Below are 17,379 nucleotides of genomic sequence, written 5' to 3' on the forward strand. Positions count from 1 at the left end.
AATGGTTTTTTTTTACCTGGGAGAAAATTGGTTGCACTTGCTAAGCTAATCAACTGGGGGTAGCTTTGGGGCCGGAATATGCATGAAGGTATTGATGGAATGTTTTCTTCAATCTGTGTAATAATTGTTGTCTCATTGGTATTAATTATGTATGGTTGAACCGTAAGCATGTACCGTTGGTTATAGGAAATGAGATTAAAATATCTAATGTGATAAATTTTTCCTTCCTCGAACCGTTGGTACATTTTTTGTTCATGTTGAGTGGTTTAAAGTTATCATTTCAAATGTAGTTATAATAATAAAAACATAGTATTTTTTCGACAAATCTGGATGTCAAGATAAATGAAAGGTGTTCCTAAGAAAGCATTTTTGTTTTTGTGATTTGTGATAGACCACATCCTAATAATCATAATGATTATTGGTTGCTGTCCGAGGTTGTCGCTCCGGTTATTGTGATATTCGGCTGCATGATCTGCACACATAACAATGGGATTTATTTTTTTATTGCCCATCTTTTATATTTTTTATATTTTTTTGAAGTGAGCGTAGTTATAAACTTATAGTTTGTTTGTTTTTTTAAAAAATTGGATTTCTTTCCTTTAATTTAATTTAATTAAAGAATATGTATTTGAAGTGAACAGAATTTAATTTAATTATAAAAAAATGGATTTTTGAAGTGAAGATAGTTTGTTTGTTTATTTTTTATTGCCCAACTTCCTTTTTTTAAAAAAAAAAGACGAAGCATGAGTATTTGGAAGTGTTAATTTTTTATTATTTTGGTGGGTTTGCTAGTAGGTTTCAATTTTCATCGAATTTTATAGTGTATGTGTGCGGAATTAGTATTTTATGATAGACAGTGTAAAATGGTCCATAATTTGTATTTTAAAATTAAAAACATCACTACTATATAAAAGGAAAACCTATATTTGCAAACAATTATAATGATGTGCTTTTATATTTGTTTTACGGGAAATTGCCACAAATAACACATTCATAATACAACTTTTCATGTTTACACACTTTTATCATCACTTTTAATGAAGGGTAAAAGACAATTATACCCTTAGAGTTAACTAATCTAGACTTAGGATTTAGAGTTGAGGGGTGGGATATTGTTTTTAGAATTTGAAATTTAGGATTATAGTAAATATATAAATAAATACTTAAAAAATATATAAAATTTTTTAAAAAATAGTTTCAAACATAATTTTCGTTTTTCAGAAAGAAATTTGAAAAAAAAATTCATAAAAATTTCAAAAAAAAAAATTTATATAAGTTCGAATTTGAAAAAGTATAATTCGAAAACATAATTTTTTTTTTTACTTTTTTCTATTGTTTTTAATTTTTTTAACTTTTTTTTTAATTTTTTAATTTTTTAATTTTTTAATTTTTTAATTTTTAATTTTTAATTTTTAATTTTTTATTTAAATAATGATTTATTATATATATAAATAATAATGGCATAAGAGTATTTTGCCACTTAATGAAGAATGTATTTTTAAAAATGTCTATTTAGTGGTGATAAAAATGAAAAGTGGTACCATGAAAGTGGTTAACATGTAATTTTCTTTTTTTTTTTATTAGAGTTTTGGATTAGAGCATTAAATTAATATATCAATACTAATAATTGTTTGCAATTAGTTATTAAAAACGTCAATAGAAACGTCTCCATTATAATGTCCAGAGTGGTTGGCCCGTCATATGGTGAAAAAATTTGTATCATAATTTTTTTAATGGTTTTATATAAATTTATGAAGCAATTTAAAATTATTATAGAAAATGGTATTACATACAAACAAATAATGAGTATAATTCTGAGATTATATTGTTATTTTTAATAAATATGTTTGATTTGAATTAAAATTCAAAGAGTTTTGTCACAGGCTGGTCCAACTCCTGAGTATCACTAAAAACCTATAAACTCACTCAGCCACAGTTTTGCCACGGGCTGGTCCAACTCCTAAGTGAGAGTTATTGATTGGAAAATACAAAATTACATACGTCCTTTGTGAGAGAGTTATTGATTGGAAAATTTTTCTTTGATTTTGGACTTTTGTGATTCACATGTGTGTTTTCCAACTGATTTGTATACAGAGCACTTATGATGTTTGTCAACATTATATAAAATGAGTTATTTATTCATCTATATTTTTCTAAATAATAATTTAGATTTTTTTTAATATTATTTAAGCATAAGAACTTATTTCTAAATCAGTCTAGACTGTTTTCAAAAAAAAAAAAAATCAGTCTAGACTAATAATGTATTGTATTCAATATACACAGTAGTAGTATTCTTTAAGGTGGAGGCTGAGTGTATTCTTGAGACAAAGGGTTAGGGGATGTGGGCTGAATGAGTTTTTAGGTCTTTAGTGACACTTAGGAGTTGGACCAGCCCGTGGCAAAACTGTGGCTGAGTGAGTTTATAGGTTTTTAGTGATACTCAGGAGTTGGACCAGCCTGTGACAAAACTCTGTTCCCATTCATTTGATGAGGCCCAATCTGATAGTGACATGGCTGAATGATTGGTAGGGATTTTTTTTGCCTATGTGGCAGTGTTTAGGGAGCTTTAATTTAGCTCCTTTTATATAGTAGGATTTTTTTATTTTTTTTCAAAATCTATGTGTTAACACCCCTACGAAAATATTGAGTTTTACTTTAAACGCTCTATATACTGAAACTTAAAAATTTTAGTGTTGTTTTAAAATTTATAATCACATTCTACATTTGTATTAATGTATGTTAAACTCTCTTTTATGGTATATGGGAATCGTTATAATTTTTTATCAATTAATTTAGTAAAACTTCATAATACCCCCTATATCGGTGGAATAACCACTATAAAATCGCTATATTCTTGAAAAACGGAGACAAAAAGGCTCCAAACCTCTTTCAACATCATCACATGTTAGAGAAGGATGCAACTATGCATTAAAATAATATTTTCATATTTTTTGAAATTTTCTCAAAATCTATGTGTTAACCTCTACAAAAATATTGAATTTTGTTAAATAATTTATATACTGAACCCTATAATCTTTAGTGTTGTTTTAGAATTTCTAATCACATTATAAATTTTTATTAATGTATTCTAAAATCTCTTTCGTGGTACATGAGCATCGTTCAATTTTTTTATAAATTAATTTAGTAAAATTTCATATACTCCCTAAATTAGTGGACTAACCATTATAAAATCGCTATTTTTCTAGAGAAATGGAGACAATAAAGGTTCAAAACCTCTTTGACCATCACCATATATTAGTACATGAGCCAACTATGCATTAAATCAATATTATTATATTTTTTTTATTTTTTCTCAAAATCTATGTGTTAACCTAAGAAAATATTGAGTTTTACATTAAATACTCTTTAAACTGAAGCTTAATTTTTTAGTGTTATTTTAAAATTTCTAACCACATTCTACATTTGTATTAATGTATGTTAAACTCTCTTTTATGGTATATGAGAATCATTATAATTTTTTTATCAATTAATTTAGTAAAACTTCATAATATCCCCTAAATCGGTAGAATAACCACTATAAAATCGCTATTTTCTTGAAAATGGAGACAAAAGAGGCTTCAAACCTCTTTCAACATCATCACATGTTAGAAAAAGATGCAACTATGCATTAAAGCAATATTGTTATATTTTTTGAAATTTTCTCAAAATATATGTGTTAACCCCTACAAAAATATTAAATTTTGGTAAATGTTTTATATACTGAAGCCCATAATCTTTAGTGTTGTTTCAAAATTTCTAACTACATTCTACATTTGTATTAATATATGCTAAACTTTTTTTCATGGTACATGAGCATCGTTCAATATTTTTAATAAATAATTTTAGTAAAATTTCATATACTCCCTAAATTAGTGGACTAACCATTATAAAACCGTTATTCTCTAGAGAAATAGAGATAACAAAGGTTTCAAACCTCTTTGACCATCACCATATATTATGACTGGAGGCAACTATGCATTAAAGCAATATTGTTATATTTTCTGAATTTTTCTCAAATCTATGTGTTAACCCCTACGAAAATATTGAGTTTTACGCTAAACGTTCTATATACTGAAACTTATTATTTTTATTGTTGTTCTAAATTTTGTAAAGACATTATAAATTTGAATTAATGTAAAACTTTCTTTTATGGTATATGAGAATCATTCTAATTTTTTTTTATCAATTAATTAGTAAAATTTCATAATACTAACTAAATCAGTGGATTAACCACTACAAAATCGCTATTTTCTTCAAAAACGGAGACAACAAAGGCTTTAAACCTCTTTAAACATCATCATATAATAGTGTAGGATGCAACTATGCATTAAAACAATATTGTCATGTTTTTTGAAATTTTCTCAAAATCTATGTGTTAACCTCTACAAAAATATTGAATTTTGGTAAATGCCTTATATACTGAACCATATAATTTTTATTGTTGTTTTAAAATTTCTAACCACATTCTACATTTGTATTAATGTATGCTAAACTCTCTTACAAGGTACATGAACATCGCTCATTTTTTTATAAATTAATTTAGCAAAATTTCATATACTCTCTAAATTAGTAGACTAACCATTATAAAATCATTATTTTCTTCAAAAACGGAGACAACATAGGCTCTAAACCTCTTTCAACATCATTATGTGTTAGTGTATGATGCAACTATGCATTAAAACAATATTATCATATTTTTTGAAAATTTTCTTAAAATCTATGTGTTAACCTCTACATAAATATTGAATTTTGATAAATGTTTTATATAATGAACCCTATAATATTTAGTGTTGTTTTAAATTTTCAAACCACAATCTAAATTTGTATTAATGTATGCTAAACTCTCTTACATGAAACATGAGCATCGTTCACTTTTTTTATAAATTAATCTAGTAAAATTTCATATACTCTCTAAATTAGTGAACTAACCTTTATAAAATCGATATTTTTTAGAGAAATGGACACAACAAAGGTTTCAAACCTCTTTGAGCATCACCATATATTAGTAGAAGAGACAATTATACATTAAAACAATATTGTTATATTTTCTAAAATTTTCTCGAAATATATGTGTTAACACTTACGAAAATGTTATATTCTTGTCTGTCTAGTGACTGTGTTATAAAAACTTACAAGAAACAACTTAGTAAGTATGTTTCAACAAGGCAACAAACTCTATATACGACATATATTTCTCAAAGGTTAGTAGTAACGCTATTCTAACCCAAAACGTTGCTAAGACTTGCGTTTGAAGAAAACAAAGCAAGGATGAGACTTTATGATAAGGAAACAAACAAACATGGAATGGGATGTTAGGCACGATAAGTCATAGACATAGTGCAGAAGTAGTTGAAGTCATGATGTTGAACCCTAAGCTGTTTTAGCCAAGAATCCGCAACGCTATAAAGCGAAACCAACCTCTCTTGGACATCTTGGTCATGAGAAAGCCAGACATTGCCCTGCATCTTGTGAGTTGCCATCCCAAATGGGGATAGAGTTATGTCTTCTCCTTCCTTTCGCATCCTCTCTTTGTCACCACCGTTCTCTTCCGGATCCATATCTGTAGTATTACAAGGCATTAAACACCAGTGTGATTTCAGCGAGTCAAAGGTTTAGTAGAGAGAGAATGTGCAGAAGACCTTGGAAAGAAGAAGAAAGGGTGTGGTAAGTGAGGAAACAAGTAGACAAGTCTTTAATGGTTCTTCCCATTGGTATATGATAAATAGGGTACCACGCAACAGACATCCAGCTCGCTGGAGAAAGATCTACGCTTCTCAACGACATCAGTCCAGGATATCTTTGAGCTAACTCATTGATCTGGAATCATATCATGTTTCAAAGTTTCAAATCTACCTCATCCATCATATGGGAAGAAAGAGAAAGGATAAGCAAGGATTATAAACCTTATCCATGAGAGGAACTCTGGTATAAGGAGATGATAACTCAAAGTATTGGAGATAAAGGTAACCCAAACGACCATTAAGGTTGTTCTCAAGTCCTTCCACAGAGACACTCTCATCGCTACTTGAATCACTAAAGGGATACCTACCATCGCTTTCCCCATCTTCAGACTCTTCCCTAATTAAACAACCAACGCCAAGTTCAATCAAAAAGATTCTTTCTTCTGAGTAACAATGATAACAATTATTCTTCTAAAACTCATACTATATGCTTAACGAGAAACCACAACCTATTCACTCTTCCAGCCTTATACAATGATCAACAGAAAGCGGAATAGAATAATTTAAAATTAGGAATCGAACCTTAACCGGATCAAAGAAGAATGAGAGGTGAAAATCTGGATGGCAGAGAGATAAGGAACGTAGTATTGCACCAGAGATTCACCGTTGGAGAGATGAATAGGAACACTAGCTCCGTAAGCGCTCCATTCATCGTAGCAATCCCACAGATCACTCAACCTGAAAAACTCCACCTTTTCTCTCTCCCACGGATGCCACAATCCATTTAGGCTTCTTATCTCCCCCTGCGATCCCCCATTTAACAAATCAAATGAAAATGATCACGTGATTTACATTGACAAACTGAAACGTTTTTTCGAGAAGCTCAAAAACAAACCTTGGGGAGAGATTGGGGTGGCACTAATGGTGTTGTGCAATGAAGGAATCGATCAAGGTTCGATTTTTTCATTGACCCTTTACCATTCACCATGATCCTCAGACAGGAAATTGAGAAAGAAGGAGAGATGAGTTTCGTTCTTCAATGGCAAGCAAGGAAGAGAGAGTATTCTGAGCTTTGACGTTATGAAGACTGAATTTTAGGGAACAAGCAATAACACAAAAAGTGATGGAAGAGAAAATTCGATTCTCTTAAAAGAAATGTCTGAAGAAGAACGATCACAATCGAGGAGGCTACAATGTGTAAGCAATATCGAATATTGTTTCTGTGAAAATTTTGAAGCCACGCGTCGAGATCTCTTCTATTGAGAAGGAACAAAAAGTTACTTACACGGAGAAGGTGAAAAGGTAAAGGGCATAAAATGAGGGACAGGTAGAAATTTTCTGAACTTTGGTTGAATGAATGAACGAACGAAGGAGAGAGATTTTTCGGGAAAGTCAAAAGTTTCTCTCGGTAAACCGGAAGAGAGAAAAAATATGTAATCCTTCATTATGAATGATAATTTAAGTAATGTAATTATCAAAAAATTACATTCAAGTTTCTCTGCTCATATATTATTAATTCGATTGACATTTTTAGGTAAGAAATAGTGAATTTATCTTCCTCTAGAGAGAGCTTTCTCAGCAGTCTCCATCTCTTCGAGAATCCTCGCCTTCCTCTTCGCCGGTATCGGAGCCGTCGGTCCGAAGCTCACGTAATGCCCCGACACTGCGTTCAACGCCGCGTACATATCCCTGAACGACGCTTTCCCCAGCAGCGCTTTCTCTTTCCTGTACTTCGCCACCCACGAGTTCGACGCCTCTCTCAGCTCCGCCACCGTGTCCGCCACGTTCGGATCCGTCCTCTCCATCGAGAGCGTCGTCCGCACTTTCGAGATCACCGCCGACGTGTCTTTCACGTACTCTTCGTCTTCGGCGGCAGAAGCTGGCGACGGAGCTATAAACTGGATTGATTGCGTTATAATAAGCGTTGAAGCGGCGGCGGTTAATGAGATGAAATCGCGGCGGGGGAGGGTGTGGCGACGTGGAGGAGATACGGAGGCGGTGATGATAGTCGGTTTATGCGGAGGAGGGGGATTGGGTTTGAGAAGAGTAGCGGTCGGTGAAGCTGAAGCCATTGTCGGGAAAGATGTAAAAGAGAGACAGTGAAGAAGAGTTTTGTGTGTGTTTAGTAACTCAGAAAATGTTTTAGGGGGTGTTGGAGATTTGACGCGTGTCCCTTATCTTCTCTTCTTATCCAGATTGTGAGGTTTTTGAGCATGAGACATGGAAGATCTGAGTCCAACAATGGAGTGGGAGTCTCTCTGATGTGATGCTTCTCTAGGTCCCACTGCCATGTCAAGGTTTTGTCTTTTTGACGTTTGGGCTTCGTTTGTTAACATATAGGCCCAAACGTTTAAATTAGATAAATTGAAAGTTTACTGAAAGCCAATAAGTTTACATTGGATATCTAAAGCCCATTCATTTTAATAGTTAATTCGTTTATACTTTGGTTAGTTTTTCATAATGTCCTTGGAGGATCTAGCATTAGTTTAAAGTAAACTGAGCCACAAATCACGTGGCATTCGATAATTTGACTATTGCTGCCATGCACATGAGACGGGAATGGGATGATGAACCTTTTACTCTCTTTTAAAACTTTAGTTTAGTGGAAAAAGATGGCAAGAATTGTATCCAAGATGTAAGAGATCCTTTTTAAAATGAGGAGTGTATTAAGTTGACCAGGTGTGAAAAGGGAAAATAAAGGAAAAGGTTAAGGTGGCCTCCGTGAACATTTATGCTACAACTTGTATCTTATTATGTTTTGTTAAATATGGAATGTTATTAATGTGTGAATGAGTGAAATTTAGAAAGTTAAATCAACAATTTCTATAATTAGCATGCGAAGCTTTGGTTTGATCATTTCTCAGTTATATCTACTTTATTCGCTTTCTTCTTCAATTAATATAAGATCTCTCATCTCCGACGACTACAACTACTACATCAATCACAAAACTCTATCTTCTCTTCAGTTATAGTCACTGTCTCTCTGAATCATAATTGTCTCCACAAGAACTAGCCCCAACCAAAGGTTCGTCCTTTTTTGCTCTGATTTGACCAATCTCTCGTATAGTCTGTCTGTGTGTGGTCTCATTTGGGTTCGAGTTTCTTAGAATCTGTTCTGAATATGTTTATGAGTTATCGATGAATAGAAACTTTTTGAGATCCCATTTTATCTAAAATCGGATTCCTGAAAAAGTGAATCTCGTTGATCCACTTCTTAAAAATCCCACCTTTTTTCACTTTTAAAGGGCTTTCCTTCATTAGAATCTCAACTTACACGTCCAAATTAACGAAATGTTACAAGAATTTGGGTTTTTTTTCAGAGTTTATGATATTTATATGTAAAGCTTATCTAAAGATAATCCCTTTTTGGCGTCATCAGTTAGTTCACACTACTCAGATTAGGCTTTTGGGGTTTGTTTCTCACTGAGAAATGTATGATTCAAGGGAGTATTTTTTTTGAGAAATGATCAATGTGGTAAGTAGATGGTTAAGTGAATCTTCTTTACAAACATTTGTGAATAAATCTGGTCAAAATCACTTAAACCCCCCATGATTCTTGAAATATTGTTCCCTCTCTCTCTTTCTCTTGCCTTTTTTTTGTTTGGTTTGGGGTCAAAACACTTGCATTGAAACTCGTTTCATGAACTCTTTGTTCATCTGGATTCATAACACATTTTGGAAAACTCTATGTTCTTGATTTGTATGCCTTATTTTTTATGTCTTAACTTATTATCAAGGGTTAGTGAACTGGAACAGTAAAAGAGTCTTAAGGCTGGTCCAATGACAAACAATTAGGACAGACTGTTATTGTAATATACAGTACTATTGTATTGCAAAGATCACATGCTTTGGTTTTCTTCTTTTCTCTTTTGGAACTTTGCTATAAACTATTCTCTAAATCATTTTCCTACCATTTTTTCAGCTCACGGTCCATCATATGCATCATCATTGACCAAGATTCGAAGAAAAGGTTTTGCACACCGAGTGTATTTTATTCCTGTGTGAAAGCTCTTTGGTTTGACCAAAGGTGCTGGTACAGCATTTACATCAGGGATCTGGTTTTGGTACATAAGGAGGAGTCTTTTCGTCTTTTCTTTTACAACCTCTCTGCGATCAGATTCACATCGTGTGCTGCCATTGACCAATGGGAGGTTGTGTGTCTAAGAGCAATGAAGAGCCTGTCTATCGTCCGCGTCTCGGGATGGGATGCTGTGGGAGCAAAATGGGGAGGAGAACGCTCTCCGGCCGCATCGTTTCACTTCATGACTTGGTCTCTATTCCCAATCGGATCACCAGCAGCGGAAAGAGCAAGAGTTCTTGCGTTTTCACTCAACAGGGACGCAAGGGAGTTAATCAGGACTCCATGATCGTCTGGGAAGTGAGTTCCTTCTTCTTCCTCAACGATGTTTTGTGTGTCCCTTAGTAAGCCGGATTTGGTGTGTGTGTTTTGTAGGATTTTATGTCGAAAGATATGACATTCTGCGGTGTTTTTGATGGGCACGGTCCTAATGGTCACCTTGTTTCTCGTAAAGTGAGAGAATCATTGCCTGTAAGGCTACTGTCTTTCATGCACTCGATTCAGTCGAAGCAAAACGGATCTGCAAGCAAATCAGATAGCCAAGAAGCTGATGAGAAGAAAGAAGCTAGTGAGGAGGATAAACTGAAGCTACTGTGGGAAGAAGCTTTCTTGAAATCATTCAGTGCTATGGATAAGGAACTGCGATCTCATCCTAATGTGGAGTGCTTCTGCAGCGGCAGCACTGCTGTTACAATCATTAAGCAGGTAAGCTTGACAACAAAACATCTCTTTGTTTCGGTTGTGTTCCATTCTTAAGTATTGGTTTGATTGCTTCAGGGGTCACATCTGTTCTTGGGAAACATAGGGGACTCTCGGGCGATACTTGGATCCAAAGACAGCAATGATTCTATGGTTGCAGTTCAGCTAACAGTTGATTTGAAGCCTGACTTACCAAGTATAAATAATGCCTTAACAACATTTTGCAATGTTTACTTCCATCTCTACTTATATCTTTGTCTGATATTTTAATAATGCTGTTACTGATAGGGGAAGCAGAGAGGATCAAGCAGTGTAAAGGTCGTGTGTTTGCGCTTGAAGACGAGCCAGAAGTGCCACGAGTGTGGCTACCATTTGATAATGCTCCTGGACTAGCCATGGCTAGGGCGTTTGGGGATTTCTGTGTGAAGGACTACGGTGTGATATCAATACCCGACTTCTCTCACCGTCTTCTTACTGATAGAGATCAGTTCATTGTCTTGGCATCAGATGGAGTAAAGCCCTGAAACTTTTTTTGATAATTTCTAGATGAATTGTTTTTTTTTTTCTGATGCTTGCAAGCTTTGTATTGAATAGGTATGGGATGTGCTAAGCAACGAAGAAGTGGTTGAAGTCGTGGTGTCAGCTTCAAGCAGAGCATCAGCAGCTAGGCTAGTGGTGGATTCGGCTTCACGCGAATGGAAACTAAAGTACCCGACTTCGAAAATGGATGATTGTGCAGTTGTGTGTTTGTTTCTTGACGGGAAGATGGACTCAGAGTCGTCATATTACGAAGAACAAAGATCCTCTTCAGTAGAATCCGATGAAAGCCAGAGAACAGAACCGTGTCTTCAGAGAAACGCCACGGTCAGGTCATCATCAGTAGAGAGCAACAGTTGCGGTAATGAGAATGCAGAGACTGATGATGCAGAGAAGGAGAAAGCGACAGAAGGAGAACAACACTGTGATAGGCTTGACAGAGTTTACGTGAGGAAGACGGGAGAGAAGGAAGCCGTTGGAGTCTGACGTGGCGGAAGTTAATTCAAATAAAGAAGGAGATACTTGTTTTGAATTAGAGTCTTTCTATTGTTTTGTATTTGAAAATGTATAAAGCCAGCTTGTTGGCTAAGAAAGGGGGTAGCTTGTAGATTTGAGTTGAGTCTCACGACTTGAGGAGTGTATCGTCTGGGTGAGGCCAGCGGTTACTCAGATTCAAATCTATAAGTGATTCTTGATCTTTTGTAACTGAATTGGATCTATACATTGCGGATTGAGTTTAGATTACGATTCTCATAGCTAAACTCTATCAATTGGCGCGGTGAGCTCGGCGATTCACGCGATGACGATCATCGAGGAAGCGAACGATCGGATCGACATCGTCGATCATACGGTGGCGGAGTTACAGGATAAGGTGGAGGTAATCCACGGTGGTTGGAAGCGTCTAACGGAGTCGAATGAAGAGATGAATCAGAGGATCGGTTCCGTTGAGAAGGAGCTATCATCGATGGTTCGCATCTTGAACAGATTGGAAACTCACGTTATCGGAGACAAAGGGAAGTCGGTGGCATCAGCGGCTCCGTCTAACAGTCAGGTATATTCCGATTCTCCCCGAAACGAACCTGGAACAGACGAGTTAGGTTATCGGCGAACTCAACATTCTTTTGCGAGTAGAGAAAGCTTATTGAAGAAGATTGATTTGCCTGTGTTTGATGGCTCAATGCCTTATGGTTGGATTGCGAGAGTTGAGAGATATTTCAGGGCGGCTCGTTATGAAGAACATCAGAAATTGGAATTGGTTGCTTTGAGTCTTACTGGTGTGGTTGGGAATTGGTATACGTGGGAAAATGAGGAAGAACCTTTCAGTAGTTGGCTACAGTTCAAGCAGAGGATGTTGGATCGCTTTGCTGAATCAAAGGACGATGAACCGAGGAACAGATTATCAGCTTTGAAGCAAACGGATTCAGTACAGGCTTACGTCAGTGAGTTTGAGGAGCTGATAAATGTGGTTAAGGGGATTGACGAAGCAAACTTAATCAGTCGGTTTTACACAGGATTGAAGCCAGAGATGAAGGAAGTTATAAAGATGAAAGAGCCAAAAGGTTTGAGGAATCATATTGCTGCAGTAGTAAAGATGGAATCAAGCATGTTTTGTCAGATGTTAGCTGATAAGTCGAAGACTGAGAATCGTTACTCTCGTGGCAACAATTCAGGAGCTAAGCCATATCAGAAGGGCGTATCTCAGCCAGTGGATAAAACAAAATTGCTTGAAGCAGGAAAGCCAAGTACATCTGAGGGAGACAGACCAAGAGTCCATCTTACACCTCAAGAACTAGCTGAGTGCAAACGTTTGAAATTATGTTTCAAGTGTAAAGCGAAGTGGTTCAAAGGTCATCTCTGTGGGAGTCCAGAACTTCAGGTTTTCACTGTGATAGATGGGTTGGAAGTGGAGATTTTGGGGGAACAGGAAGAAATAACGAGTGACATGAAAGACTCAGCAGAACCACAAATGATGCAACTTTCTCTGTACTCTTTCTTAGGCATGAACTCGCCTACGACAATGAAAGTCAGAGGGCGTATAGGCAATACATCGATGGTGATCCTGATTGATAGTGGAGCTACTCATAACTTCATTTCTCCAAATCTTGCGAAGAAAGCTCATTTACAGACAACAACTAACTCTCGTCTCCAAGTCCTTTTGGGAACGGGCATTATGGTTCATGGATTGGGCGTGTGCAACGACGTTCACCTCCATATGCAAGGCTTGGACTTTATCTTGAATTGTATATCACTAGAGCTGAGTGGAGTGGATTTGGTGCTTGGGGTTCAATGGCTTAGAACTTTGGGAAAATGTGAAATTGATTGGGAATTACAAGAATGGAGTTTCGTGTGGGGAAAGGAGAGAGTCACACTACGAGGAGAAAGTGACCTTCACCTTCCCACCAATGCTTTTCAATCACTCTTGCCAGTAGATGATGATTCACGGCAGGGTGTTGATCATTGGTTATACACTCACTACGCTAGCGCGGCCTCTTGTGAGACAACTCCTGTTGAAATTTCTTGTGTAGTAGACAAATTCTCAAAGGTGTTTTGTATGCCAGACGGTCTTCCACCGGTGCGTGGCATTGAACATCAAATTCTATTGAAACCAGGTACCTCTCCGGTGAGTGTACGACCTTATCGTTATCCACAAGCTCACCAGGAAGCAATGACTACACTAGTTCAAGACATGTTAAAGAAAGGGATCATTCGAGCTAGTCGCAGTCCTTACTCGAGCCCGGTTTTATTGGTTAAGAAGAAGGACAAATCGTGGCGTTTCTGTGTGGATTACAGGGCTCTCAATCAAGTTACAGTTGCGGATAAATTTCCAATTCCCATGATTGATCAGCTTCTGAATCAACTACACGGAGCAGTGGTGTTTTCAAAGCTTGATCTAACCTCGGGATACCATCAGATAAGAATGCAGCACAATGACGTGGAGAAGACGGCATTCAGAACACATGATGGTCACTATGAATTTCTGGTTATGCCGTTTGGATTGACAAATGCGCCAGCAACGTTTCAAGCTTTGATGAATGAGATATTTCGACCATATCTGAACAAATTTATTTTGGTGTTTTTTGATGACATATTGGTCTATAGTAACAGCATCAGTGACCATGTTCAGCACTTGCAGACAGCGTTAAACATTTTGGCGCAGCATTCGTTGTATGCAAACAAGAAAAAATGTGTCTTCGGTCAGAACAGTGTAGAGTATCTCGGTCATGTGATTTCTGAAAAAGGTGTAGCTACAGACGCGGCTAAAACAGAGGCAATGCGACTTTGGCCTACTCCAAAGAACATCAAACAATTACGTGGCTTCTTAGGACTCACAGGCTATTATCGCAATTTTATAAAGAACTATGGAGTATTAGCCAGACCGTTAACAGAGTTGCTCAAGAAGGATCAGTTTGCATGGTCAGGAGAGAAACAAGAGATATTTGACAAACTGAAGGCAACTATGGTGGATGCTCCAGTATTGGCACTTCCGGATTTTACTCAGAAGTTCGTGGTTGAGACAGATGCTTCCGGGTTTGGGATCGGAGCCGTGTTGATGCAGAATAAGAGACCTATAGCCTACTTCAGTCATGGTCTGACAGCGAGGGAACAGTTAAAACCAATTTACGAGAGGGAGCTTATGGCGGTGGTGTTAGCTATACGCAAGTGGAAACACTACTTGTTGGGACGGAGATTTGTTGTTCATACGGATCAGAGAAGTTTGAAGTACTTGCTGGAACAACGAGAAGTCAGTATGGAATATCAGAAGTGGTTAGTGAAGCTGTTGGGTTATGAGTTCGACATTATTTTTAAACCAGGGATTCAGAACGCTGCGGCTGATGGACTATCAAGGATTGATCACACGGGAGAGACAACGTCTTTTACACAGTTATTTGCTTTGTCTGCACCTACGGCGTTGCAGATTACAGAGTTATATCAGGAGATAGACGCTGATACAACGATTCAGGAAACAATTAAACAGATTAAGTCAGGCAGTACAGTTAAGGCGGGTCTTACAGTATGTGAAGATAGACTTTGGTATAAGGGCAGACTGGTCATTCCTTCTTCGTCACGTTTCATTCCGTTGATCCTGCAAGAGTGTCATGATGGTTTAGCTGGTGGTCACTCCGGGGTTCTCAAAACAGTTAAACGTATCCAGCTTTGGTTTCATTGGGAAGGGTTGTTTCGTTCTGTGCAGCAATATGTGTCGGCTTGTCAGATATGTCAAACCCACAAATATTCGACTCTGTCACCTGCGGGTCTTCTACAACCACTACCTATTCCGAACTTGATCTGGGAAGATATTTCTATGGACTTCATAGAAGGCTTACCTATGTCTAATGGTAGCAATGTCATCTTCGTTATCGTGGATCGCTTGAGCAAGTATGGCCACTTCTTGACGTTGAAACATCCATTTCAAGCTTCTGACGTTGCCAAGCGTTTTATTGGAGAGGTAGTGAGGCTCCACGGTTTTCCGAAATCAATCGTTTCAGATCGTGACAAGGTGTTTCTTAGTCATTTCTGGAAAGAATTGTTTCGTTTAGCTGACACAAAGCTCAAGTTCAGTACGTCATTTCACCCGCAGACGGATGGTCAAACAGAGGTCCTGAATCGCTGTTTAGAGACGTATTTGCGTTGCTTTGCCTCAAGTCATCCACGTACCTGGTCGAAGTATTTGGGGTGGGCTGAGCTTTGGTACAACACATCATATCATACTTCATTGCAGATGACTCCATTTCGTGTGGTTTATGGACGTGATCCTCCAGCCTTGCTGCGTTATGAACAAGGTTCTACAGACAATGTTGATTTGGCGACTCAGTTGATTGAGCGTGATACTATGTTATTGGAGGTGAAGAAACACTTAGTCCACGCTCAACAATTGATGAAGAATAACGCTGATAAGCACCGTCGGGATGTGGAGTTTGAAGAAGGGACGATGGTCTATTTGAAGCTCCGTCCTTATAGGCAACAGTCAGTCGCACGACGCGTATGCCAGAAGCTTTCTGCAAAGTACTTTGGACCTTACCGTGTGGAGGAGAGGATTGGTAAGGCCGCATATCGACTGCAGTTACCAGCTTCCTCTAAGATTCATCCAGTCTTCCATGTTTCGCAACTGAAAGCAGTAATTGGGAAGCATCACATTGTGTTACCATTGCCTCCAGCTGTATCGATGGATGAGGAGATTATGGTGGAACCAGAGCTTATTCTTGAGAGCCGTTACACGCCTTCGGGTCATTTAGAAGTATTGGTTCAGTGGGTTGGTCTTCCTGCCACGGCCGCTACGTGGGTGGGTGTTAAGGAGTTTCGAGCTCAGTTTCCTTCTTATCAGCTTGAGGGCAAGCTGAGTGTTAAAGGAGGGGGTATTGATAGGCTTGACAGAGTTTACGTGAGGAAGACGGGAGAGAAGGAAGCCGTTGGAGTCTGACGTGGCGGAAGTTAATTCAAATAAAGAAGGAGATACTTGTTTTGAATTAGAGTCTTTCTATTGTTTTGTATTTGAAAATGTATAAAGCCAGCTTGTTGGCTAAGAAAGGGGGTAGCTTGTAGATTTGAGTTGAGTCTCACGACTTGAGGAGTGTATCGTCTGGGTGAGGCCAGCGGTTACTCAGATTCAAATCTATAAGTGATTCTTGATCTTTTGTAACTGAATTGGATCTATACATTGCGGATTGAGTTTAGATTACGATTCTCATAGCTAAACTCTATCACACTGGTCGGGACTAGAAGGCGTTACTAGAGTGAACTCACTTGTTCAGCTTCCGAGATTCTCTGGAGACTAAACCAAAGACTTGAAACATTACCTTTTTTTATTGTTTTCAAGAATTGATTTTGGTCCTTAATGGTTGCATCTATTCTCGAGCATTGGGAGATTCAATGGGCTCATCATTTCATAAACTGTAAATGTCTTACTTAGGTCTTTGTCTCTTGCCTCGAAACTGTGAAAAATCACAACTGGGAAAAAATGTTGTTGCGATGAGAATAAAAAAGGTCCCACCGAGACTTGAACTCGGGTTACTGGATTCAGAGTCCAATGTCCTAACCGCTAGACCATGGGACCATTTGATATCTCTTGCTTTATGTTATTTTAACAAAATATAATGTTCGAGTACAATATGACGAGTGTCACTGCCGCACAGGTCTGTGTAAAAACAAGACATAATTGTCTAAGTAAAAATGGTAGAATTATACGGTTAGTTAACCAATGGGTGTGATTATTGATGCAGCGTGTGAAGATATTAATACATGTAAACACGTTTCAGACTAAACATTATAATAGTGGATTTAATAATTAGTTTTTTTTTGGTTGTCGCCCTTTTAATATAGTATATAAGGCTATAAGCTCTATTGAATAGTTGAGATAATGTAGTGATAAAACTAACAATAGAATGA

At 37.0% G+C, this 17,379-nt stretch overlaps 3 protein-coding genes and 1 non-coding gene across 4 annotated transcripts; 1 reads left to right on the plus strand and 3 right to left on the minus strand.

Moving 5' to 3' along the window:
* Positions 1-5,067: 5,067 nt before the first annotated feature.
* LOC106401986 lies at positions 5,068-6,886 on the minus strand. The gene is made up of 5 exons (XM_013842615.3): positions 6,577-6,886; positions 6,264-6,484; positions 5,904-6,078; positions 5,640-5,817; positions 5,068-5,560 (listed from the first exon to the last, which is right to left on the minus strand). The coding sequence occupies exons 1-5, from the start codon at positions 6,667-6,669 to the stop codon at positions 5,313-5,315; spliced, it is 915 nt and encodes a 304-aa protein (XP_013698069.2). The 5' UTR covers positions 6,670-6,886; the 3' UTR covers positions 5,068-5,312.
* A 216-nt stretch (positions 6,887-7,102) lies between these two features.
* On the minus strand, positions 7,103-8,046 carry LOC106401987 (photosystem II repair protein PSB27-H1, chloroplastic-like). The gene has a single exon (XM_013842616.3). The coding sequence runs from the start codon at positions 7,751-7,753 to the stop codon at positions 7,232-7,234; it is 522 nt and encodes a 173-aa protein (XP_013698070.3). The 5' UTR covers positions 7,754-8,046; the 3' UTR covers positions 7,103-7,231.
* Positions 8,047-8,535: 489 nt separating this feature from the next.
* On the plus strand, positions 8,536-17,013 carry LOC125577218 (probable protein phosphatase 2C 1). Its single transcript, XM_048738375.1, has 7 exons — positions 8,536-8,706; positions 9,604-10,059; positions 10,135-10,464; positions 10,537-10,654; positions 10,747-10,970; positions 11,053-11,414; positions 16,697-17,013. Exons 2-7 carry the CDS (start codon positions 9,826-9,828, stop codon positions 16,767-16,769), a joined length of 1,341 nt encoding a protein of 446 aa, XP_048594332.1. The 5' UTR covers positions 8,536-8,706; positions 9,604-9,825; the 3' UTR covers positions 16,770-17,013.
* TRNAQ-CUG lies at positions 16,976-17,047 on the minus strand. The gene has a single exon. It is a non-coding gene; the product is annotated as a tRNA-Gln (tRNA).
* Between the last annotated feature and the right edge of the window lie 332 nt (positions 17,048-17,379).

This window comes from Brassica napus, chromosome A8 (genome assembly GCF_020379485.1).
Source record: "Brassica napus cultivar Da-Ae chromosome A8, Da-Ae, whole genome shotgun sequence".
NCBI lineage: Eukaryota > Viridiplantae > Streptophyta > Magnoliopsida > Brassicales > Brassicaceae > Brassica > Brassica napus.